This window comes from Lepeophtheirus salmonis, chromosome 14 (assembly GCF_016086655.4).
Source record: "Lepeophtheirus salmonis chromosome 14, UVic_Lsal_1.4, whole genome shotgun sequence".
In the NCBI taxonomy this organism is placed as follows: domain Eukaryota; kingdom Metazoa; phylum Arthropoda; class Copepoda; order Siphonostomatoida; family Caligidae; genus Lepeophtheirus; species Lepeophtheirus salmonis.
The window spans coordinates 3,774,720-3,800,452 of NC_052144.2; the positions used below are offsets into that span (position 1 = coordinate 3,774,720).

Here is a 25,733-nt window from a genome sequence, read left to right on the forward strand (position 1 = left end):
TCATACAATTTCATGTAAGCAGTCTCAAAGATGGCAATCATAGATTAACTACCAAATAACTTTTTTTTCATGAAGGAATAAAGATCTTGTTAGATTATAGAGTCATAATTTTCAAATAGTAATGTTGTGTCGTCATCATTTTGACTATTATTGCGTATTTAATATAGTATGTATTGTAGATGGTAGAAATTAGGATTGGGATGGGACACAAATTCCAAGATATGTGTGGAGTTCGTTACTGACGGCTCACAGTACGAGGCTTACTCATAATAGATTTTCCAGTAGGTGGCCTCGTAATCTATTACAATCAAGAATTAAAAAACCTTAACTAATCGAACTTCAAATTTTTTATTATAAAAATATACTTTTCTACATTATCTGCTAATAATATATTTGCTGAAAATAGGAGCCCTGCATTTTTTACAATAAGTATAGTATCTTGTCTTTTCGTTAAAAAAAGGTATTTAAAAATATTCGTTTAGAAAGTGCATTTTTCCTTAAGAAATGCTCCTTAAATCCCAAACAAAATTAAATTAATATAAATGTCATTGCCACAATAAATAAAAAAGGCCTGCATATATTTTAAAAGAAAAAAAAATTGAAATGATGTTCAAATTAAATATATAAAAAAAGGACACCGCACATTTCTTAAATCTTAAGCATTATTTAATTTTTTTTTTGTAGTTGCTTAAAAAAACAGTGTTTTTTTTCTTTTATTATCTTCAATAATATATCAATCAAATAAAGCCTGAATATATTGTGTTTAACATTATTAAAATATCTTACTAAATTTCAGCAATGATTGACATATAAAGTAGTGATGGGGCAATTCATCTGAATCAGGAACTGGAATTTCGTTTGCGATTTAAATTCTTATTTATTACTTTTCTAAGTTATGAAAGAAATATTCTTCTCCCAATTAAGTAATTTTTGCTTTTTACTAGAAAATTTAATATAATTTTTCATTTTTTTTTCTCCAAAAGCTAAATTTTCTGTGAATAATTATGTAAATTTGATTTTTATTTCTACAAAATTTATTATTAGTAATTTAATGTTCGATTGTTTTTTTTTCCTAAAAAACAATGTTTTAGGATTTCAAATATTATCCCAAAATGGAAGAGTTGCTTAAAATACCACGTGATGTTTATATAAAATTACAACTACGACAAATATTATAGCTTTATAATTGTACACAGTACACATATTGTTCACTACAACAGGTTATATATGTATATACCGAAAATACTTGGCTGTGCAACTCTAGTGAGAGTCTATACTGCACCGTCCTACCCCAAATGAGTCGTATTATGCATACCAAGAGAAACTTAACTCCCTTAACATAACGTTAGTGTATTCAATACATAGTGTAGATGTTTTAAAAAGCTCAACATGCTAAAATAAATAAAGATATGCAAGAAAGAAAGAAAGATACAGGGGAAGAGAAAAGATAATTAAAAGCCGATTTTTGAACATAATAAAATGGTAAAAGTGGTCATAATTAGGTAGGATTAGATTATATTAAAAATATTACCCCTGGCGTGACATTCTTTCTTGGACGGAAGGAGTATTTTTTCTTTACTTTTGGTACTGGTGCAGGTGCTTCATTGATCTTTTCCTCTTCTGTAAGAACAAGGAGCTGTTGAGTCCGCTTGTCCACTTGGGATTGATATCGAATGGGATTCGCAAGAGCGTCTGCAAAGTCGGAGAACCGATCTGGTACAAAGTCTTGAACCTTGACATAGCAAAACAAAGAAGGGAAATGAAGATGTTTTCCTGCCTCACTACGTAGAGTGATGTGTCTATAGCCGGGTCGAAGAGCAGAGATGGGAAGAACTCGATGTCCAATAAATCTTCCAGATTCTTCATATACTGCAATACGAATGACAGCCAAGTCCGGGAGCACCACCTGTATTTCAAAAAGAAAAAAAGTGTAGTAATTGTAGTCAATATAAAAACAAGCTGAAATGATTTTTCTACAAAATTGAGTTCAGACTAAATTAATGGCAAGTAGTATTGAGACTCCGTCCAGCATTCATAATTATAAATATATGGATAACCTATAAAAGCTAAAAAGTACACGATATGTTCTATAATGATATACTGCATACATAGGGGTCATACTTTTATGACGTCCTGTTGAGAAGGGGGGGGGTTTACCGATTTTCTATTTGGTATTCTTTTGAAATCAAGGAGCGGTCTTCGCCTTTTTGGTGCAGATTTCCCCTTAATAGATCATTTTTTGATTGTTGTTTAGTTTCAGGAGGATATTGATGTATCCATGTTACTTCAATAGTGACGAAACGATGCTTAAAGTCCTGTGGATTCTTTTAGAACAGATGCAAACCGTCCTTCCAACACTTCACACGAATTCGTTTTTGGTCAAGTGTGAGTACCCATCTTGCAAATAGCTTTTTCATGTCCAAATGCTGGTGCAAAATATTATGTACCCGTTCATTGTAGATGCCCAAAGCACTAACAATATCACACACCTTCACTCTTCTGTCAACCATGCATTTTATAAATGATTTCTGGAGTTGTAACCTCAATAGGGCGTCCAGAACGTTCAGTGTCACTTGTGCCCATATGGTCACCCTAATTTTTTTGAAACCACTTATAAACTGTACTAATCGAATGTGCAGGATCCCCTTAATGTTTATCAAGCTTCTTTTTAGTCTCTTGAGGCGTTTTGCCTTTCATAAAGTGATGTTTAATCAACACACGAAATTCTTTTTCGTCCATTTTATGACAATCGGTCCACATACTCGATTCAAACGAATGGCAAACAGAAATAAATGTACAAATCTGGCTAAAATTTGGTGTGTGTCTCACTAAGAGATGCTACTAACTAAACAAAACCTCGATGCGTGCCATTAGTGCCATCTCTCGGACTTAAGGGAGGTGGGGTTAAAAATTGAACTTTTTTGTAGACGCCATAAATGTATGACCTCATATAACATCCAGTATACTTCCGAATCCATATATTCAGAATCAAATAACATAGTTAACATTCCCAGATTTCTCAATCCACCACAGAAATCATTAAAATATAAGCCCATAATTTAACTAAAAATGTTTACAAAATATTAGGTCATTTAAATATTTATAGGTTTTTTTTTCAAAATTTCTTTTGTATTGATGCATCAGAATTGCTTTTCATGTGATTGATAAAAATTTCAAGATTTTTGTTCAAGATCGCTTTTGTGTTGAAGCATCATAATTGTTCATTGAAAAAGTTTCTTCACATGAGGGAAAGTTTTGTAGAAAGAGTGGCGTTATTATAAGTGTATTTACAAATGATTTTAATTTCAACGGTCAAGAGGACTCTGAAGAAGAAAGAAGAGAAAAATGTCTGAAGATAAAAAGAGAAAAGAAAGGGAAATTGAATTAAAACTTGTTGAAAAGAAACGAAATAAAGTTCTTTTAAATCAAAGTAATTAATAATTATACTCATTACTCTCCTATTCAATGGAATGAAATAAGGAAAGAGGATCAAAGAGAGCTGACTGATAAGTGATAACACAATGAAAGAATTAGAAGGGGGAAATTTTACAAATGAATTAAAGACAATAACGGAATTTATCTTTGAACCCAGAATTCAAAACTGATCTCAGTTTTTCTTTCAGTGGTTCGAACTCTGAAATATCTAGGATTATAGTAATTCGTTACTATTAGCGTTCAGAGTCATTTTTTACCATTAAGAATATTACCAAATTAAATGTACGATTAATAAAATTTATTTAGAGGTATCTTTATTGATTCTGTATCTTGTTCTGAACTTGATGTATTTCCTTTTTAGGGTAAAAAATGAAGAACAAAATGACGCTCTCCTTTAGACTCTTATAATTAATTTCTCATTCATGTGATGAGGAAAATCAAAGCTGATATAATAGAAAAATATTCAACGTTTAAATGAACAAATATGCATGTCCAAGGATTTTTGTTGGATTTTGTGTATTTTTAAGTAATTTTATTTTTTATGAGGGTGTACTAGCAAATAAGAAACATTATTACAATGCCCCGTAATAAATAATAATAACTTATGTAATATCATAACCTAATATCCCACTTTGTACAAATTCAAATAAAATATCAAATAATTATTGATTACAGGGTCGTTCAGATAAATCTAGAGCATCTTTAACTACATTTTGAACAATAAGGAATTGTGAGTGAGTGATTGAGCGTTAGCTTTAAGTTAGTTCTGCAACTTTTAAGTCAATAAAATTATTTACTATGGAGGAGACCCGGAGGAACACCATCATCGAATTGTGTTGCGTGGGACAAAGTCCCACGTAGAGTAAGAAGATATTCAGGTATCCAAAAAGCACAGTCTACGATGTCTACAACCGCTGGAAGGAGGAGAGACATAAAATAAAAAGTCCTGGAGTTATAACAAACGCACTCCCATATTCCTCGTAGCTCAGAAACGGTTCGTGAAGGTATCTCCTAGGACACCAATTAACATTCTTGCCAAAAAGTGCCAAGTAAGCCATGCAACAGTCTCCAGAACCATAAACACTGACCTGAGGATGAATTCATACCGACTCTACAAAATACATATCTTACAGACAAAATGAAGGCCATCTTTTATTCGGATGAGAAACAATGGAACTTCGACAGATTCCACAACATCCAAAACGACAGATGGTTAGCAACAGAGATAGCTAATGTCCCCCACGTCTTTAAAACCAAGTTTCTAGTCAGCATCATGATCCTTAGGGTCATTGGGAGCAACAGCAGTTTCATGCCCCCATCTTCTTTGAGTCAAAAGAGAGGGTGGGGCCCGAGAGGTACTATGATCTCCTGCCTGACCAAGTGATACCTTGGATGAAAGCTAAGTCCCATAGTGTGGAGTTCCTGTTTTAAAAAATACTTGGTCCTCTCTCACAAGGCCCACTAGACCCAAAACTTGTTAAAAGAAGAGAAGGTGCCACTTTGGGATTTCCAGACCTGGCACTCAAATTCCCCCGATATGAATTCCATGGAGTATTTATTTTAGGGGGAGTTAGAAAGGAAGGCATTTGTTAATTCCCAAAACAGCATCGACTCCTTGAAGGCCTCCATCATTAGGTACTGAGACAAAGTATTCTCAGCGTAAGTGGCGAAGACTTATAAATCATTTATGCCTCGTATCGACCGAATGATTGGTGAAGATGGCAGACACATTGAATGAATTTTTTCTTTTCTATTATTAAAACTTGAAATTAAAATTTGAGACCTCTACTTGCTTCCGTTATTGATGAGGATGCAGATAAAGGTGGTCCTGATTGATCTAAATCACTCTGTATATTTGAAATATATGCTTGTATACCCTTATTAAAAAATACGAAATCAAACAAAAATCCTTGGACAATCATATTTTTGATCTGATTCACTTATCAGATCTTTGGAATGACCGACCCCCCTTCCTTGTGTCGTTAACCTTATTTTAATTAAACATGTAGTTTCGTTTCAGTTTCCGGTGTTTTTTTTTATTACCTAGAATATCGAAGCCGAATAATATATAATCTAATAATATATCGAATAATTGCGTTTAGTAAGTTAAATGTTTCTGTTGATTTAATAATGTAATTAAAATTTATAAAGGTCAAAAATTTTAATTTTAATTTGTGAATTTTTTTATTGATAAAATAGATTACTGAACTGAACAGGACTGCAGTATTTAGTTCTAAATAAGGAATAATGTAGTGTGTTCTTCTTTCCTAGAAAACAATCTTATTTTGTTAAAAATTAACATAGAAAAGGTACTTTTCAAAAGTTTGTCAGTTAGTGAGCTTTGTTTGAACAATTCTTATGCTTGAAAGATTCGTAAAGATTTTTCTAAACTAATTCAATTGATAAACGTACTTTACTATAATATGAGTAAAAACTATGCTTTTTTTTTCTGCGTTTTGAAATTTGGGACTTATCAAGACCCAATAACACGGACGGGACTGATTTTAAGTCCAATATTAAGAACCAATACAACCCTTGTATTGAAACTCCATCTGGGACCATTTTCCACGGTCGGCCATAGTGATTTTTTCTATACTGATATAAATTGATATTTGAGTCCGGACTAGAGATGGTAATCAGACAAAGAATGCTCGAATACTGGTATTTTTAAATATTTTATAGTAAATGGATCCCCAGATATAAAATAAAATATTTTAAGAAAATTATTATAGCATGTTTTTTTTTAAAATGTCATTAATTTTATAATTAAAGTAATGTCTTTTAGATCAAAATGGTTATTTGAAAAAATAAATAAATAGTAATAGATTAAAATATATTATATTATCCTTCGCTAAATCTCAAAAATTTTATATATACGAATTTATCCCCTCATAAATGAGCATTTTTAGTCAAAACTGGGTTTTTAGACCTTGGATCGATATTTTCACCCATTCTCACTCTATAAATCGACTTTTTCCCTCGTTTAATATACTTCAAACATAATTACAAAATGTATCAGAGCATAAAGATTTACTCTTTAACATTAAAATTTATATTTTACTTAATTGCTAAAAAAGATAATCCTTCTAAAAAATGAAAATGTGAGTAAATATATCATAAATAAATGGAAATATTTCGATTTAAATTATAAATGAACTATAGTCTATTATATAAATATAATATTTTTTCCACATATTTAAAAAAATAGTAAATTTAAGATTTTATTTTTATATAATATTTATAGACTGCATTAAATGAATTTCTAATTCAAATCAAAATAATTTATCCTCTCAGTATTATAATTTTGAGAATTTATCATCCGATTGAAAAAAAGAGAAATAGATTTAAAGCTTGCAGTGAAAACTTTTCACCTTATAAGCTCAAATAGTGAGAAGCAAGAATTATATAAATAACATTGTCGATTATGTAAATTAACTTTGTGCTCTGAATAGAAACAATTTTATCTCAAAACATTGTGTTACTTCCAAAGAATTATTTAAAAACCCTATGAATAAAACATCTATTTTTATAAGTACACAATGTTCAAATGTTATAAATCACTCACCTGTTTGAAAAGAAAGGGCTCATCATTAAATACAGGGCAAATTCCATTGTTAGGAACGACTTTGGTTCGAAATTTTCTCCGCACAGTGTCACAAGGGAGTCCAAACATGTCCACGTCCACATATGTTCCAACGTGTCGATCCGTGAGAAATTGCCCAGAAAGAACTTGTATGGAGACGGTGGCTGGAACAATTCCATCCACTGGTGAATCTGCGAAAGGATCAAATGTTCGATCTGACCGGCACATAAAAGAGGGCTTAGGAAGATAGCCACAATGCCGATTGTACTCAAACATGCCTATGTTTAATTGCATTGCCAAATCTAAGTTAAAAAGTATGAGAACATCCATTAGTCAAAAATATATATTACACTTTTCAAGTAATTAATAAATGTTAGTAATAATACAGTCAACTGATCAATAAAATAATTCCTTAGATTTTGGTTATTTTTTTAATATTTCTTTTTTGGTAAAGCTGGTTTTTTTTATACCCACGAGTAACTTATAGCTATATATCCTTGATTATTACACCCTTTTTATTTTTGCTCTCAACACTTTCGAATGGGTTCCTGTGTCTTGTCAATCTGAATCAAGAACATTTTCAAGAACATTATGGCTTAATTTTTTTACTTTTTACCTGTATGTTTACATTTTTACTCATAAAAAGAGAAAGATTAAAAAATACACGGTTTGAACGGGTTCTCGTCAAAAAAAAAGAAGATCCGAATCAAGGTTAATAGGTTAGACCATCATGTAATTGGGCCTCCTACAATTTTCAATTTGATGTACCATACAGACTGCTGAGCAAAACAGACAGATTTCGACGTCAAAGAGTAAAACAACTGTTTATTAACAGCATATTATACTATAAATTATATGATTAATAGTAATCGTATATACGTTTTGATGTTACTATTTAAAAGCGTGGTGGAAGGGAAACATCAGTCGGAAAAGTGTTTTAGTATAACCTGGTACTTCCATTAACCTCACGTAATTTTTTTAATTCATATTCTTGATACTAATATACGGATACGTGGATTACTCGGACCCATCCCTATTTCAGAGTTAAGAAGAGCAAAAATAATTTGAACATATTTAGATTTATTTTATAATAACGGTAGTACTCGGAGAAGTTAGGCATCGGCTAGAATACATATTTTGCCTCGAAAACTAAAAAATCATAAGTGTTCCTCTACGTTTTTCATAACCTCACTCACACGTAACTACTCAATACTTATATCAATTCATATACTTTCTGTCCTCACGAGAGATAGAATAATAATACAAGTTTGATATTTTTTTTATGTATGTATATGTTGGGATGACTGATTAGTACTTTTAATATTTAGAGCGTTTACCCATAAAAAAAAAGATTTTAACATATCAGGGTTTATATTTAGTTTAAATCTTAACGAATGTTATACTGAAAATACACATGAATGATGAATAATAACCATAAGAGACCAATAACAAAAACCAACGGAAACAGTACTCCTTCTGTATAACACACGCCTGCAAAATTTTATAGATACATCTGCGTTATTATTTCTTATATCAAAAATATTAATATGATTTACATCAGGGAGGACCCTATATAGTGCACTCTGTATACGCGTCCGATGCTATACTGGTATATGCACACGCCTGTGATATTTCATTAATAAGACTTACATTATTATTTCTTAGATTTAAATATGTGTATGATGTAGATCATAGAAAACTATATACAGTGCACCCGGTGACTCGTTGTCTTACAAAGAGACACACTTTGCTTTATTTATATGGATAGATTAAGCAGTACTTTGTTCTCATTTCATAAATGCTTAATGTTCTTAATTAAAAGTTTAGATACCATCCAAATATTATCATATATAAGCAGACATTTTCCGTAATTATGAATAATATTTTTTCAGATAAATGATCAGGGGGAGAGTTCAAAGTCCAAGCAAGTTTTTTTTTTTAAACAACAAGACAAAAGCTTAAAATGTATAGGAGTTATTTTATTTACGAAAAAAAAAAAAAAAAGTAGAAAATATTTAAGTGGATTTGAAGGCTTTGATTAAAAAAAAAAAAAAAAAAACGTACATGGTACACTAATTTGAAAAAAGCAAACTACTTATTGTAGTCAAATATTAAATAGTTTTTCAAGATAATTAAAAATCATGAAATATCAAATCGTTATTATTAGGGAGTAAAAGGTAGGTCGGTAGGTGCCCTGTTACCGTTAAAAAATAGATTTGACCTTATCAACACATTCAACAAAATAAAATAAAAATTGTTTCCAGTCCTTTTCTCAAGTCCTTGCATTACTCCATAACTTGTGAATCGTGATGTTATGAACAAAATTAGTTTAAAATATATGAAAATTACTTTATCTATCTTATAATTTACGACAATATATATATACTGTGTTTATGAAAATGAAGTGCACAAAATTTTGGATTCTATATTTAATTGGCAATCCTTTTGTTCCGTGAGAATTGGTAATATTTTAAATAATATTTTCAATACATATGAATTACCTAAGTATCTGTTCGAAAGAATGAGTATGACGTAGTAGGTCGCTAGACCAATGAGAATAGATTCCTGTCGTAACTAGTAATGAGTAATATAATGGTAAAATTCAAAACATTGACATAAAAGAAAATTCGCTATATGGAGTTTTGCTATTAAAAGAACCCCGAAAAAAATCATAGCTGACAAAAAGCATGCTTAAATACATTTCAATAAAAAAAGTTCACTGTTATGTATGAGAACCTTTAACTAAGAAATACACACTCTTTAAGAGAGTGCATTTGAATAATAAGCAAATAACAAAGTATTTTATTTTGTCCGATCTAACACAATTCTAAATTAAATTCAAATTTTCAAAAAGGATAGAACTTTCACATTTATCTTTGCCCTATGCCCAACTCACGTTAAAACTGTCCCTATTGATAACTCTGAATTATAACATTTTTAGATCATATACTAGACTTGGAAACGAATTGTCTTTAAGCTCCCTGTTTGATTTTAAAAAGGAAAAAAAACAAAAACAGTTCCCCTTTTTTAATATCATACTATAAAAAAATGATTAATCACGATGAAAACTATTTTGATTCCCCTTATTCATTAACAACCTTGAAAATTCTAGATATATATTAATTACATATAATACCTTTGTAATATTACATGAAATGAAATTCAAATGAATAAGTACATTTTATGTAAGAAAGATTGGTTATCATTATTTACTAATTATTATTATCAATACTATTGGATTTTTTGTATTCATCAAAAGAGCTTTAGTAACATGTTCCTAGCTGTATGGAGTTGAGCTTCCACTTTTAAGGATCGGTGTAAAATAGTGTTGATACTCATCTTTAGATATACATTTTCTTCTTTGGACTTTCAGAGATTTTTTGTAGACCGATATTTTGGTCTAAGTAACTATGTACCAAAATTAAAATCGTTATATATGTATATATATTCTTTTTTGAAGGAGGCCCCAAATTTGAAAAAAAGTGCAAGCATTAAAATTATTTTGAAAAAGATTTCATAAATTCATAGTTATTCACCAAAAAATTTAATATCAAAAATTAATTTTTTGTAAAAATTTTACAAAATTTTTGGCTACAAGCAAAAAAATAATATTGGGAAAAAAAATTCAAAAATCAATAGTTACTTGCAGAAAATTAATTTTTGCTGAATTTTTTTAAATAATTCACAATTTTTCACAAAAAATTCAATTTTTGAAAAAAAGCTCAAAATTTCTGAATAAAATATTTAATTTTTGGAAAAAAATTAAATACTAATTTTGATAGAAAAAAGCTTTAAATATTATTTTTTTGGAAATCAATTTGAATAATCCATAGCTACTACCAGAAAACTAAATTTGAAAAATGATTTTTTTGGGAAAAAAAATTCAAAAATCAATAGCTACTTGCAGAAAATTAATTTTTGCTGAATTTTTTTAAATAATTCACAATTTTTCACAAAAAATTCAATTTTTGGAAAAAAACTCAAAATTTCTGAATAAAATATTTAATTTTTTGGAAAAAAAATTAAATATTAATTTTGATTGAAAAAAGCTTTAAATATTATTTTTTTGGAAATCAATTTGAATAATGCATAGCTACTACCAGAAAACTAAATTTGAAAAATGAATTTTTTTTGGAAAAAAAATTCAAAAATCAATAGCTACTTGCAGAAAAATTATTATTTTTTTTTTTAAATTCAAGAATTCACAGCTATTCACAAAAAATTTACAAAATCCACATTTATTCACAAACAATTTCAAAAGTTAAATTTCAAATATTAAGTTTTTGGAAAAAAAAATCAGATATTAAATTTTTGACTATGCTGCATAATTTGCACAAATGACCCAAAAAATTGTAGAAAAAGGCAATACCCTTATAGTTCTTAGTGTATAATTTGTACTGTGTCGTTCGAATTCTTGGAAAATAAGCATATTTAACGATATTCATGATGAGTAATTAGTCATTTCTATACAATTTTATAAAAGTAAATTTAAAATTTTGATCAAAAATAATAGTTAAGATTAAAATTTGAATTTAAAAAATGTGAGGAAGACCCATTTTTGCTGAAATTTCTAGTTTTGCATTTAAAAAATGCTAAAAATGATATATGTTAGTACGCTATTTTACTCTGATATATGATGATTGTATGTATATAATATAAGAAAAAATGATTCATTTGTGAAAAGGAAAAATACCGTCTTTATTCCATGACTGATCATTTATCAAGCAATTACTTGCAAAAAAGCTACTTTGTCGTAAGTATTGTACATTGTAGTAATAGTTTATATTATTTTATTGATATTGTTATATTTTTTCTTAAGGTTATAATCTCTTCATCCTCAATACAATAAATACTCTTTAATTGCGCAATATATCTTCGTTTTTTAAATATCGATCCCTTTCTAGACGTGAGGATGGTCTGATGACATTGAGCTTTTTAATACACAATCAAAGTCCTCTGAACTATTATTAATTCCGTGGTTAAATAATGTTCCAAAGGTTGATGGAAGGCATAGTTGGTAGTGATGTAAATTGTGTGCATTTTTAGCTGGCTCGTTTTTTTTTGGAATTGGTAATGTGAAAAATAATTTTCTATTCCTCAGCTGTTGTCATTATTATTTAACTCCTGAACTTCTTTTCCAACTACATTATATTCTATTCAAAACCTGGTTGATCATTTGTGTGTGCTCATAAAAGAGTGGGGGAAGATGATTTGATGCAGAGTTGTAGTTGTAAGCCCTCTTTGGACTCGGATAGAATTGAGGATCGACATCGGATTAATTCTTGCAAATGTCCTTGTTTATTTCTTTCTACCCCTCCTTCCTTGTCACAGCTGATAGTAGATGATCTAATAAAACTAAGCTGTTCTCTTCTATTACATTTATCCAATGTTGATTTTTGGTTTCTTTTTTTTTTCAGCATGTCCAACATACAAACTCTTTGGACGTTATCTCTTCTTCTTTGTAAACGTCCAACGTTGTGTGTCTCAATTTATTTTATTTTCAAATTTTTCAAGGTAAATCATTTATATCTACCAATTCTTCAAAACATGCAATGACATTGTTAAGAGGAAGAATATTGCTCCTTTAATCCCAGTTAATACACTTTTTTCATAAAGATTTCAAATAAATCAAAGGACAGCATGAAATAACTACACTGGGAAATAAGGTAGTGATGTTATTGATTTTCATATTGAGTCATAGTTACTTGAATATTCACATATAGTGTAAAAATAATATAATATATTAATTGAAGCGAGATTGAAGTGGATAAATTGGATATTCTAAGGATCTACTACAAGTCCTAAGTATGGGGATTAGAGCAGGAAAAACAAGAGGTACTCCCTCTGAAGTAAGAATTCTCGCGTTTTTAGGGTATAAATTGTTTAAAAAATGTATAATAAAATAAATTTAAATATAATTATAATATTTTCCCTCCACTAAATCTATTTTAAATGCTATTTTATAGCAGTAATTCATTTTCTCCCAACAACATCTTTTAATATGCAGCCGATTTTAACAATGGTATAAATTCAGAAAATACCAAATGTCTCACTCCCGTCTTTTTATCAGGCTCTTACACAAATCCCATCTCCAGCCATCACTCATCTTCAGTCCCGACTACCAACTGCCATTGCCCAGCCCTCCCTGTACAGCGCTCATTTTTTTTTTTGCTAGTTTAGAAACTTAAACCCAATGAAATCACTAAATATCCCTCTTCAAAGTGAAAATGAAACGTTTGGGTTAGGAATTTAGCAGTGAGTTAATTTACCAGCCACAGTCTGGGACCACTCTAGGATTTTAAGACCTAAATCTAATACTAGGTTGCCCGTAGCGACGAGTATAATTTTTAAACGGGTTTATTTCTATGATCTCTGCATATTATAACCTTTGAATTTAAACTTATCATCATTTTGAAAATAAATAGAAGTTGTCTGTAGGATGTAAAATGCAATAATACATTAAATTTTGGAATCACAGCAGAATCTAAGATGCTTAAAAATTTCATGCGCCCCCTCAAATGAAGGAATTTTGGCTTTTTACAAGAACCATTTAATTTTCTGTTAATAACTATGGATTTTTGAAATTTGTCTCCAAAAAATGTAATATTTGAATTTTTTTTCGAAAAATTTTATATTTGAAATGTAATTTTTGAATTTTTTTGTGAATAGCTGTGAATTTTTGATTTTTTTTTCCTTAAAATTTTATATTACAATTTTTTTTTGTGAATAGCTGTGAATTTAAAAAAAAAATTACCATAAAATTTTATATTTGAAATGTAATTTTTGAATTTTTTTGTGAATAGCTGTGAATTTTTGATTGTTTTTTCCTTAAAATTTAATATTATAACTTTTTTTTGTGAATAGCTGTGAATTTTTAAAAAAAAATTCCATAAAATTTAATATTTGTAAATTAATTTTTGATTTTTTTAATAAATTGCTGTAGATTACTGAATTTTTTTCACCCAAAAATTATTTTAATATTAGAAGGTTTTTTTGGTGCTTAGAAACGTGGAGGTGGTGGAGTTTAAACTGGCTGGGCCCAACACTTAATCAGTACAGTTTAAGGTCCAGGGTGTATTTGGGGATATTACAAGCTTGTTAAAAGGTTTTTATCCTGGAATGTTTCTTCATCATTCAATAGTTTTATTGTCCGAATATAATATAAATTGCACACAATAATATTGTCATGCAATGAAATTACTTACAATGATATTACCCAGAACATTTTTTGTCTCACAATGATAATGTACTCAACGATATTACCACGCAATGTTTTTGTCCGCAACCTTTTTACAACAATCATTTTACAGTGAAACATCGATCAAATTATGAAAAAAGGCAAAAACTCTTTCCATAGTTAATATAATACTAGGAATACATTTTTAATCCTTTTTAATAAAATAGTTTTGACAGACATTTTTTTAACCTATAAAAAGATTTTAAAGTTTTTTTTATAAAATTGAAAAAAAGTTGGGAACATTTAATAATCAACGTATAGCGTGTATCCTTCTTTTACATTTTGTAGAGAGAAAAGGTCAATTTTTCTTAAATTTCAACTTTCTAAGTGATCAATAGGGTAGCTTTAGAAAGAAAAAAAAATAATTTTTTTTATAGGTTAGAAAGCTATCTACCAAAATGATTAAATACAAAATAATAATTAATGCTATATTTTAATTTTAATTGCTGAAATAAAGAACTGTTGTCTCCTTTCAAAATTTGAACTAGATTTGCTACTGAGAGATGACATTCTAGGGCAATGATATTTTGCATATGTTATTTTCTTACCAAATCCCAACTTTTCCAAACTAGCTGTAATCGAAATTCGGAATAAGTTTTAAAAAACAAACTGGCCTATTGGTTATGTCAGGGGTCACTAACCTTTTGAAAGCTGAGGGCTACTGAAAGATTCCCAAAAGGCTTAAGGGCTACCAGCTCAAAAAATACGTATAAATAAATCAACAAATTATTACTATAAATGGATGTGTGTCTGAGGTACCTTAATCATTAATGTAGCCACCTGCTGTGGATGTAGTCATTTGTCATTGCGTTCCAGTGCTGGTTGAAAGTGGCTTTGAGGGTGTTGGGATCCAAAACAATGCAGACTTCTTCTCGACATACACCCAGAAAGTGTAGTCGAGGGGGTTGTCATCAGGGCTAAAGTGTCAAAAAAGAGTTCAAAAGACTAATTCAAAGGAGTACTTTCAATGCTAGTGTCAAAAGTGGCCTCTCCATCCTCATAAGGCTCTTTCCGTCCACTTTTTTTGATAGCTCTCTAAGCATTCTGGTGCGAAACCCCAAAATCTCTTGCATGGACCCTCAAAGACTTGAGGAGATTGTCCTGGGGTATTTTCTTTAACTCCCCAGAGTCCAGTTTGGCCTTTTTGACAGAGTCCTTCTTCCTCTCCTACGTTTTGGACTTACGGACGGCGTAGAAGGTGGGTCTGGAGACCCCCGATTGCTCAAATGGAAATTTGTTGATCCCTTTCAAGTGACATATTCACTACTTCTACATAAGCTAGAAACTCGGATTTGTTTTCTTTTGTAACTAATTGTTTATGCTTTAATATATCGAAATATGAATTAACATCAATAAATCAACCTTCATTAATGATTGAATTAGGAAGTGTTGAAATTTCTATGAACCAGTCGATATTTAAAATAGTGAATAATAATTAATAAAGCAGGTTGAGGACTTATTTTTAACAACGTGCATGTGTAACTAAGGCTCAGCCAGGAAGTACTCTCGAGACTAAAATACTTCCTGGACCATGAGTTATAACCTAAAATTTTGTTTTTCTGTACTTTTTATTATTAATAAATTATTAATTATTTCTTGATGAGGGAACATCGAAGTAGCAAGTAGCTACGTGTGAGTGTATTCAAGAAAAATAGAGAGGAGCATTGAGGATTTCTTAAGGATTTGTCTTCTATAATATGCTTTCAAAGTTTTTTAGTTAGTCTTAGCTTAATACTCCGGACAATGCCGGATACTACTCCTAGTTCACTAATAAGTGCACAAATTTATTTAGCAGATTACCGACGCGATTATATGCTTGATGTGATTTTAGTAGTTTTCACAAAACTAGCAGTTTCCGTGCACTGTTTCTCAAAGTAGGGGGAAGGGAAATAAATATAATGAAAATAAATTACTTTTTGGTGTGCTGCTATGTGATAATTGTAACTCTCAAAAGTAGCGAGGACATGGCCCCTGTTTAGGGGTATTTTACAGGGAGATACTCGTACATACATAGAATAGAAAGAGCAAGTAAGGTAAATAACTCTTGGTCCATATCTTACAGATGTTGAAGATAATCAAAGAACCAACACTAACCAACATATGTTTACTTTTTGATTGAGATGGTGTCCCGTACTTTCGCCTTAATATTTATGAGGTTTATAAGTCGTGATTATTATTATTTTTTTATATGTTCATTTAATTGGTCAGATGGAGTTGCACTGATAAAGTATAAGTAAACATTATAGAATTACATTTACTCCATCTGAATTAGGAATCTTTTGTGAAATCCATATACTTAAAGTCTATTTTTTCCCCTAGGAATGACCGGACGTGAACCTTACGACGTTATTGTTTATTTTTGGTTGAAATTGATGTTTCCTTTGAATTTATAAATGAAAATAGGTAATGATTATTGCTTTAAAACGCAAGTAATGTCTGTTTTCTGTTGAAATAATGATAGAATCATACTCCCGCCTCGTATTAAAAATACAATACAGATATATAAACATAATTTATTTATATATTAAGGCAAAATGACCTCAAGCAAAATGATTTAAGACAAAATAGTTTAAGAGGAAAGTACGTCGCCAAATGAAATAATCTTTATAACCCAAAATTTAAGCTGTTGTGGTCTAGAGGAAATTTGTATTATAATATCAATAAACCTTGATAACTTAATACCTCTACAAAAATATTTTTTCGAGCAAAAAAATATTTAAAAAACTTTTGAATAACTAAATTTTTTAATGTGGTCTTTTTTCATTAAAGAACGAAGACATCGAAAGAATCTATTTTTGCATTTTATTGTGCATTTATTCCAAATCAGATAAATATCTAGAAATAATTTTTAACATATTTAGAATCTGAAAATATATACTCATTAATTATATTCAATGCTTTTATCTCTTTTTTATATCTTTCAAGAAGAAAATAATACTAAAACAAATAAATGTTTTAAAAGAATATTTTTCAATAGACAAATATTTTTCAACATGCATTCTGTCGGATTAAAAAGCTAATGCAGTCAGGAACAAACACTCTTAATTCAAGGGTAAAAAATAGCGGAAATTTTGTTGAATAAAGTGTAATTGATGAAGGAATAGTAAGATTTAACTCTTAACTTTTAAAAAAAGTTATCTTAAAAATTGATAAAATTGCAAGATATGTAAAACGAAAGACTGAGAATTAAAATGATGTGTTAGTATTTTTGTTTCAAAAATAATTTCCTCAAAATTTCAAGCATAGTTACTAAAATAAATGTCTTACCAAGAGTTTGAAAATTTAAAGCTACAAATTGACATCCAGCATTCCAAAAGACTTGAGGCATAAAGTTGGATGAGTCCATTCGTGTTCCACGGGGAAATATTCTACTCAGCTGGCGTTTATTATAATTAACAAATTCTATAGGTTGTTCCTTGAGGAGACCCACAGCATTTGTCTCCTCAAATGATGACATTTCAAAGGACAAATTTCTTTCTAACATGAAAATATTGATTTAGTATTTATAGTCCCTTAAGTCATCATATATCATGATCAGTGGTGGTTTTAGGAAGGAGCAGGGGGTGGTGGTCATTACCCTTGTCTTCACGCTTAATGCTAAAAATTAAGGGTTTGCAGATTTTAGATTTTGGAGAACTGCATTTTGTATTTGCTAAAGGTAAACCGTAGGTCCAACTCTTTAATGTAAGAAATAAATCTCGAAATTAATTTCTAAAAAAAATAAATATTCGAAATTTTATTTTCTAAATATCAAAACAAAGTTTGAATCTAGACTTGTAAAAAAGAAAAGAGCCCCAGTCACGGTAAAATCAGTCTCAGGGGCGTCCATAGAGGGTGGGCTGGAGGTACTGTAGCCTCCCCCCTAAAGTTAAGGAATGTTTAGTTTTTACTAGAAAATTTAATCTTTGAGATTTCTTTTTCAAAAAAAAAAAAAAAAAAAATATTGAAATTAAACTAAATTTTTCAATTTTTTTTCTAAAATTTAATTTTTTGTGAATAACTTGGATTTTTGGAATTTTTCACCAAAAAATGGAATGTTTGAAAAAAAAAAATTCAAAAAATAATATCCTTGAAATTTAATTTTCGAAACTTTTTCGGAAAAAATTTATTGCTTGCAGCTGTTGATTTATGAAAAGTTTTTCAAAAATTAAATATTTGAAAAGAAAAATTTAAAATAAACTATTTTTTTGTAACTAGCTTTGGATTTTTGAAATTAAAAAAAAATATATATATACTTTAAATTTTTTGATTTTTTTTCAAAAAAAAATTCTAAAAACCAAGCCCCTCCCCCATATAATCCTGCAGACACCACTGAGTAGAGATCATGATAATTAATTAATGTGTTGCTTTACTTTCTGCATGTGAGAACCCATGGAAACGAACGGCTTGTACATAATTAACAAGTCGAGAAATCTCTTCCGATACTTTAGTTTCTCTCCCTGCCTGCGGAGTGGCTCCAATGGCTGGCTGGTCATCCACTGGAACTTCGGCACTACTCACATCCAAGTCTTCATCATCCGAATCACTCTCTCCCCCACCACCTTTATCCTCCGTTGAAGAGGGAGATGTAGATATGTTAGGTAAAGGCGGTTCTTTGACAATTTGCGTAGGTTGTTCCTCATTCCCTGCTTTGGGTCGAACGTGACGTTTCTTGTTCTTTATAATGATTTTACACTTCAAGTCATTCGGGGAAGGAAGCTTTTCTCCCTCCTCCAACTGCAAACAAACAAATATAATGAATATTCAAGTACAAAAAAGTAATCATGATATATTTACCGGAAAGTTATCCAGGCCTCACTCAAAAGCATCTCACCAAAGAACTCCTTACAGTAATTTGCAACTTTGACTTGTTGCCTGGGTTTACAGTGGTTCTCAAAGGAGAGGATGACTGGGAACTTTGTTGTCTTGAATGCACACTCTGCAATGGCCATGATGACATCCTTAGCAAAGATCTCAGGGACGAGAGTATATCCATGTTTTATAACAGGCTCTTCTTCCTTGGTTGTGCCATCCCAAAGATCAAGTTCGATACAGCGACAACCAGCAAGAAGAACTTGTCGGTAGATTTCCACAGAGGATCGACCTGTCCATTGATGTCCTAATCAGTTGGCATAAAAAAAAATCATCAATAACTTAAATACATACAATAGGCGAGTAATCTATTTTCCTATTATTTCATATACCACTTGTCAACACAAAGGCAAGCTAAAATGATTTATCCCAAAATTGAGTCTGTTCTATATATGTATATCAACACTTTCAACACTGTTTAATCCTTCAGACACATTTCAAATTCCACTTAAATTATCAAAATTACATCCTACCAATGAAATTAGAGGTTGATAGATTTGTTCTATTTGAAAAGGACCAAATAAAGTCTTACAAATTCTATGAAGATTCTAAACTACATATAGTTAATATTCTTGGGTATCTCCAAGTATCCAAGAAATTTGGATATACTCCTATAATTGGCCAAAATATGGAGCTATATGAATTAGACTTCCTCATTTCCCTGGAAATTGTTTTTGAGTGAGGTACCGGAAGCGCATTTTTAAAGAACTTATTGAATGTTATAGTTGAGGAAGACATAATTTATTCTAAGCTAATCTTACCCATGGCCATACATTCTCAATCTTCATTGCTTCACTTTTGGTGTCCCGTTTTGGTAATTATGATAAAAAGGTTGGAGAGAAAATCATTTGGGTAATATCGTTACCTGGTAAAATCATGGTGTACATTATCATTGTGGGACAAAATTGTTCGTCGTGAAGCAATTTCATTGAAAGCAATGTGATTGTGTGTAATTTCATTGTAAGACAATATTATCCTGTGCAAATTCAAAGCAATTATATTATATTACGACAATCAAACTATTAAATGATAAAAAACTTCCGATGTAGCCACTTTCCTGAGCATCAAGGAACCATTATAATTCCCTTAAATACAGCTTTGTCTACGGGTAGTTGAACTGATAGGCACCAAGGGATGTTCAATTCTTCTGCCACCGTTTCTCTAAGCATCCCTGACTCATTTTAATATCCCAAAAGATACCCCAGCCTACGGGTTGTGCAGGTGAACCCCTGAAAGTGTATTATTGTATATTTATGAGGAGTTTTGATACTCAAAGATACGGCAGTGAAAAAAATTTAATATGCCTTCGGAACCACCACTAGTTTACCTTCATTACCAGTGAGCCGATATGTACTTTGGGATATTTAAAACTGCAGACGATAATATTGACCTGCAATGTAATTACTCATAACCATAGAACTTGCGATAAAATTGCTTCACGATGATATTACTTGCAAAATTTTAATACGCAACTATTTTAAAACAACCTTTTTACAACAATCATTTTCAGGAGCGTCCACGGGGGTGGGATGTAGGGGCTGTATCCCCCCAATTAAGGAATTTTTTATTCTTTCTAGAAAATTTAATATAATATATATTTTTTTCAAAAAATGTAATATTTCAAATTTAATTATATATTTAAACCTTTTTTCTAAAAATTTAATTTTTCTCTTCTTTTTAAAATACATTTTTAGTGAATAGCTATGATTATTTGAAATTTTTTTGTCAACAACTGTGGATTTATGAAATTTTTTTCCAAAAAAATTTATTATTTGAAATTAATATCGGAATTTTTTCCCAAAAAATTTAATTAATTTAATTTTTTGTGAACAGCTATGGATTTATGAATTTTTTTTTCCAAAAACTCCAATATATATAATCCTGCGGACACCCCTGATTTTACAGCGAACCTTCATTTTTATCATTTACCCTAATTGTGTGCCCTTTGTTTTTTTTATAACCCACAGGTCCGTCTTTTTTAAATTCTGTAACCAGATCCGACCCAGCTCGCGAGAAAAAACTTAAATAGTAAGTGATAAAACAACAAATTTTTGGTTGAGCGAGGATGTATAAATATGAAATACCCACCCACGGGCTAAATGTAAAGTAACGGTAAAAAAAAAGAAAATAATGCAGGATTTCCCGTATGTGTAAAACCCCGAGAAATATTGGGAAAACAAGATCCAAAAGAGAGAATATAAATGCTATGTAGGAAATAAAAAAAGAATCAAGACATTTCTCAATTTCTTGATTTTTGTTCAAAATTGTTTACGCACTATGTCTATTGACAGAATAGTATTGTAAGGAGCCAAGGTATAAACATAAACATATGTTATAGTAAGAGCGATATTTTTTGGTAAAAGATGTACATATTGTTCGTTATTAAATAGTTGGTTGAGAGAAGAAATGGGGGTTTGAGAGAAAGGGAGTCTCTTACATATTTTTTCTTAAAAAAAGGTCAATATAAGAGGAATAAGAAAGCCTCCCCTCGTGTTTCTTCTCTTCTCTATAAAATCATTTACCATATGTAAAACTGTGACTTTAGGATTCGTCATCGAATAAAGGAGCAAGTGTCAATCAGTAAAAAAAAAGAAGACATTTCAATGTCAATTATAAATTATTGTGACGAGCATTGGAACCAACTCGAAATGTTTAAGGCTTATAATAGAGAATAATACACTTTCATATAAATGTATATTAAACGGAAACGGAGAATCCCGTTTTTCGGTAATTCCCGAGGATTTACAATTAGGATAAATTCGCAAGAAAAGCAATAAGTCTCGGGAAATTTTGTCTTTGATTATTTTATGATTTTTGTTAAAACAAAACCATGAACCAAATGGCAAAAGAAGACCACATGATCAATATTTGTAAAACGTAGTTGTCCTAGCGACACTTATCTCTCTGCTAAGGTACTTGAATATTACTCAATAACAACTAATTAGTTTAAGAGTCTCCATAAATTCATCCTTTTAAACTGAATGTACAAGTTTTCAAAGTAATCATAATCCCAAACATACATTAGATGCTTTCAAGAGCAAAGAAAAAAAACACATGGGGCTACGTCAACATAGAAAAGTTAAGAATCACTCTGTTATACATTCAATGAAAAGTTTAATTCATATTGAATCTTCACTTGATATAAAGTTTTTAAGGACTTATGCTACAGAGCAAATGATATGGATCAACAAAAAATGATGCCCAATTTGTACTAACCACCCATAAAAAGCCAATAAATGAAGAGAAAAAACAACTTCACCTTCTAACATAGGAAACATGGAATAGTTTTGGAACTTTCCCGAATGTTAGCTTAAAATTTACAGTAGGACATTGTGCTATGAATCTGTCACTCATGTCTGGGAAATGGGGTAACTTTAAGCGTGTAACTTAAGTTGACTTTGATAAATTTAAGAATATCTAAGTAACATATCTATTGGATGACAGCCACACGTTTTTTTTTGACACTGGAATTTGTCATAATTACAGATGTACTAATAACAAAATTTTCGCCCGATTCCGACACCATCTTTATGGACAAATCAGATTCTTATTATGTATAAAAGATTTACATAAACAAGTGACAATTACTTACTCTTTTAAATGTTAAACTTTGTATTGATTAGGGCTCGGTAAGAATATACATAAATAAATGAATTATAATCTGCTCTGAACTATTTTTAAATTAAACCTTAAAAAAGTTAATTTATTTCTGGTTGGATCATATGTTTATATAGGCCGCATTAGAGAATAGTCTTTCACTATCAATGGATGAAAGTGGGTATGAGAAGTATGTACAAGCAATTTCCTAGCGTCTCTTTTTTTTCTGGGTTATATAAGTCAAAATTATCAACTCAAGGTCTATTGAATAATGAATACTAATCTGAATCAAATTAATTGAAATTGAATTGTAAGCAAGAATGTGTCAATTGAAATACCATTCACCTTAAAAATATTAAAAAATATGTTTTTTATCAGGCGGATATAGAAGAGCCCTGGAGTAATTGATGGTTGGCTCTAGCTCAGATTGGGTAAAGCCATTTTAGGATTCAAGGTTTCGAACTTGCGTGAGAATTGGAAATCTTATGTAAATTTACTACATAAAAAATAGAAAATCATTTTTCAAAGAGTAAAATAGCGTGAATCTTATGCCAAATGCATGAGACTGGAAAGGCCCTGACGTTGGAAACTATTGGTTCAAGGGATCATTCATATTTTATTTGGTTCTTTATCCCCAAAATTCTGCCCCCTTAGGGATTCAGTCATAGAGAGCCACATCCAACCCATTGCAAGAGGTATTTACAGGGTTAACAAGTTTTTATTTATCTGTGTGAGATTTGTGGATTTTAAAGATTTTCATCTATATGTGAATATTATTCTGTATATTTTTAAATGCTGAAAAGTTATTGATCAATGGGTACAAACTTTGATTTTCCTCCATATGGTTATTTCACGCCAAAATATGACTCTGAATTGAGAAAATATACGATATACGTGAATTATTTTAAAAGGCTCTAAAGGCAAAACCTGGATCTGTTGAAGGCTTTAAAGGTCCTTTTCGTTTCGTACGACGCATAATAACAATAATAATTACGTGATTTGGGACCAATTACCTTTCAAAACCGGAATTTTGTTATGTTTTGTTAACTTCTGATAAGTTAAAATAAAAATTGAAGAAAAAAATAGTTTTCTTAGCACCCATAAAGGTAAGATCCCCTAATATTAGACTTAAGTTAGTCTGTACTATGATCCTCACCCCCTCTTATAGTTTGATCATTTAAAATAATAATTTTTCAAAAGTTGAAAAATATTATGCATAGGTGTCGGTGGAATCGGCAGTATTGAGCCGGTACACCCCGATTCATAATTGATCTCGTTACAAACTTTGAAATGATATTTCTCATCTCCAACTCATTCCATTTCCTAAATTTTTCGTAATCAATTTTATTTAAAAAGATAACATTTTCAAATTATATTCTACTGATATGATCTAGAACAAATGAATACCGAAATGTTGAAAATTCATTTTCAACTTTTTTGAGGAAGAAAACCCACGAGCCACTCTAATATAACTTTTAATAATGTGTATAATCTTATATAAGAATAGATCATAAGTTAATTTTCTTAATTGATGATTTATTACGAGAACCTCATTGGAGGTGGTGGATTAGTATCTAAAAAAAATCTTTTTTTTTATTTCAAATCCTCACATAATGATCATTATTATATTAGAGTGAGATTATTTGCAAACGAAGCGTTCGATTTGATTATTAATCAAATTCGAAAAACGCTCGATTTTAGAAAAAATGAAAATTTGAAACAAACACGCCCTAAATATGATTTGGCTTGGGTGTGTTAGGTTTTTGACCAATCTTTGACTATTTCGACATAATGTTTTTGTTGTTTTTAAATACTAAAAAGTGACTCCATCTAGCCCATGAATCTTCTTTGAAGTCCATATACATAAAGAATATTTCCTTCTTCAGGAAAGACCGGGTGCGAAGATACGCAAATTGAGTTCAAGAAAATAATTTCACCCAAGCCCGTTGTCCATTGAGCTACGTCCTTCCATAAAAAAACGTTTCATTTCAACCAATTTGACAACAAGCTTTTCATTAGCTCCGTATTCAGGTACCTATCCGACTTGAATCAATATTAAATAACTCGAACTCGATAGTTATATCTCGAACCCAAAACTAGGATATTGACATATTCAATCAATATTTTTATGTAGACTACTAAATCTACTAATAAATAAATGAAGGAACGAACAAACACAGCTATACATCCACAAATAGGTACTTGGAAGCAAAATCCTTTACTTTTCAGGTGTGTATGTTTATGTATTGCACATCAAATAAGATTAACCCATTTATTGACCTAAGTCATCCCAGTGTATTTCTTGCAACTTTGTCTAAAACGTTCAAAAAGTAATTAATCAAAGAAAAATATTATATATTTACAAACATAAATAGAGATATGTATGCAAAACATATATTGTATGAAATTTCTATTCAAACTTCAAAAAAATGATTGAATATTATAAATGCACTGCAAAACCCAAACATTGTTTATTGAGTTTTATAAATTTAATTAATATAGCGGGTGCAGTGGACATTTTGTACACTTACTAAAGTAAGGATTAGGTACAAGATTTAAAAGAAATTACATAATTATTTTGATGCCGTTAAAAGATATATTACGTCAGGGAAAAAGTAATTTCGTATTTCCCCGACCCTTTTTCAACTAAGTATATCTTTTTCATTATTGGTAACATCGGATAATACAATAAAGTGTTGTAAAGGTGTGAGTATATATTACAAACACTTTTTTGACATTATTGGGATTAACCGGTTCAGTTCTGAATTATCGCAAGTCGAATATGGAGATCTCAAAGAAAGTAATTCGCCATATTTTACATTTTTACTAACAGAGAGCAAAAGACGCGTCGAAAGAGAACAATAAAACTTGCAATGTATGCGGGGCGGATACTCTTTCGGTTGTGTTACACAACAGTGGTTCAAACTATTCATTTTTTGGTCAATTCTGCCCTCTACTGTGAAGAACTGGAGCGTTTGAAGCTGGTGAACGAACATAATCACCATTTTTTTTTATACAAAATCCAAAACC

General features: G+C 30.3%; 1 protein-coding gene across 1 annotated transcript in view; it reads right to left on the minus strand.

Annotated features, from left to right (window-relative positions):
• Positions 1 to 25,733, minus strand: part of LOC121129044 (1-phosphatidylinositol 4,5-bisphosphate phosphodiesterase classes I and II-like) — a 169,658-nt gene that overhangs the window by 15,779 nt on the left and 128,146 nt on the right. Inside the window, 6 exon segments of the mRNA XM_040724710.2 lie at positions 1,532 to 1,906; positions 7,001 to 7,320; positions 17,523 to 17,732; positions 18,608 to 18,971; positions 19,032 to 19,048; positions 19,051 to 19,353. Coding sequence (XP_040580644.1) covers positions 1,532 to 1,906; positions 7,001 to 7,320; positions 17,523 to 17,732; positions 18,608 to 18,971; positions 19,032 to 19,048; positions 19,051 to 19,353 — 1,589 coding nt within the window.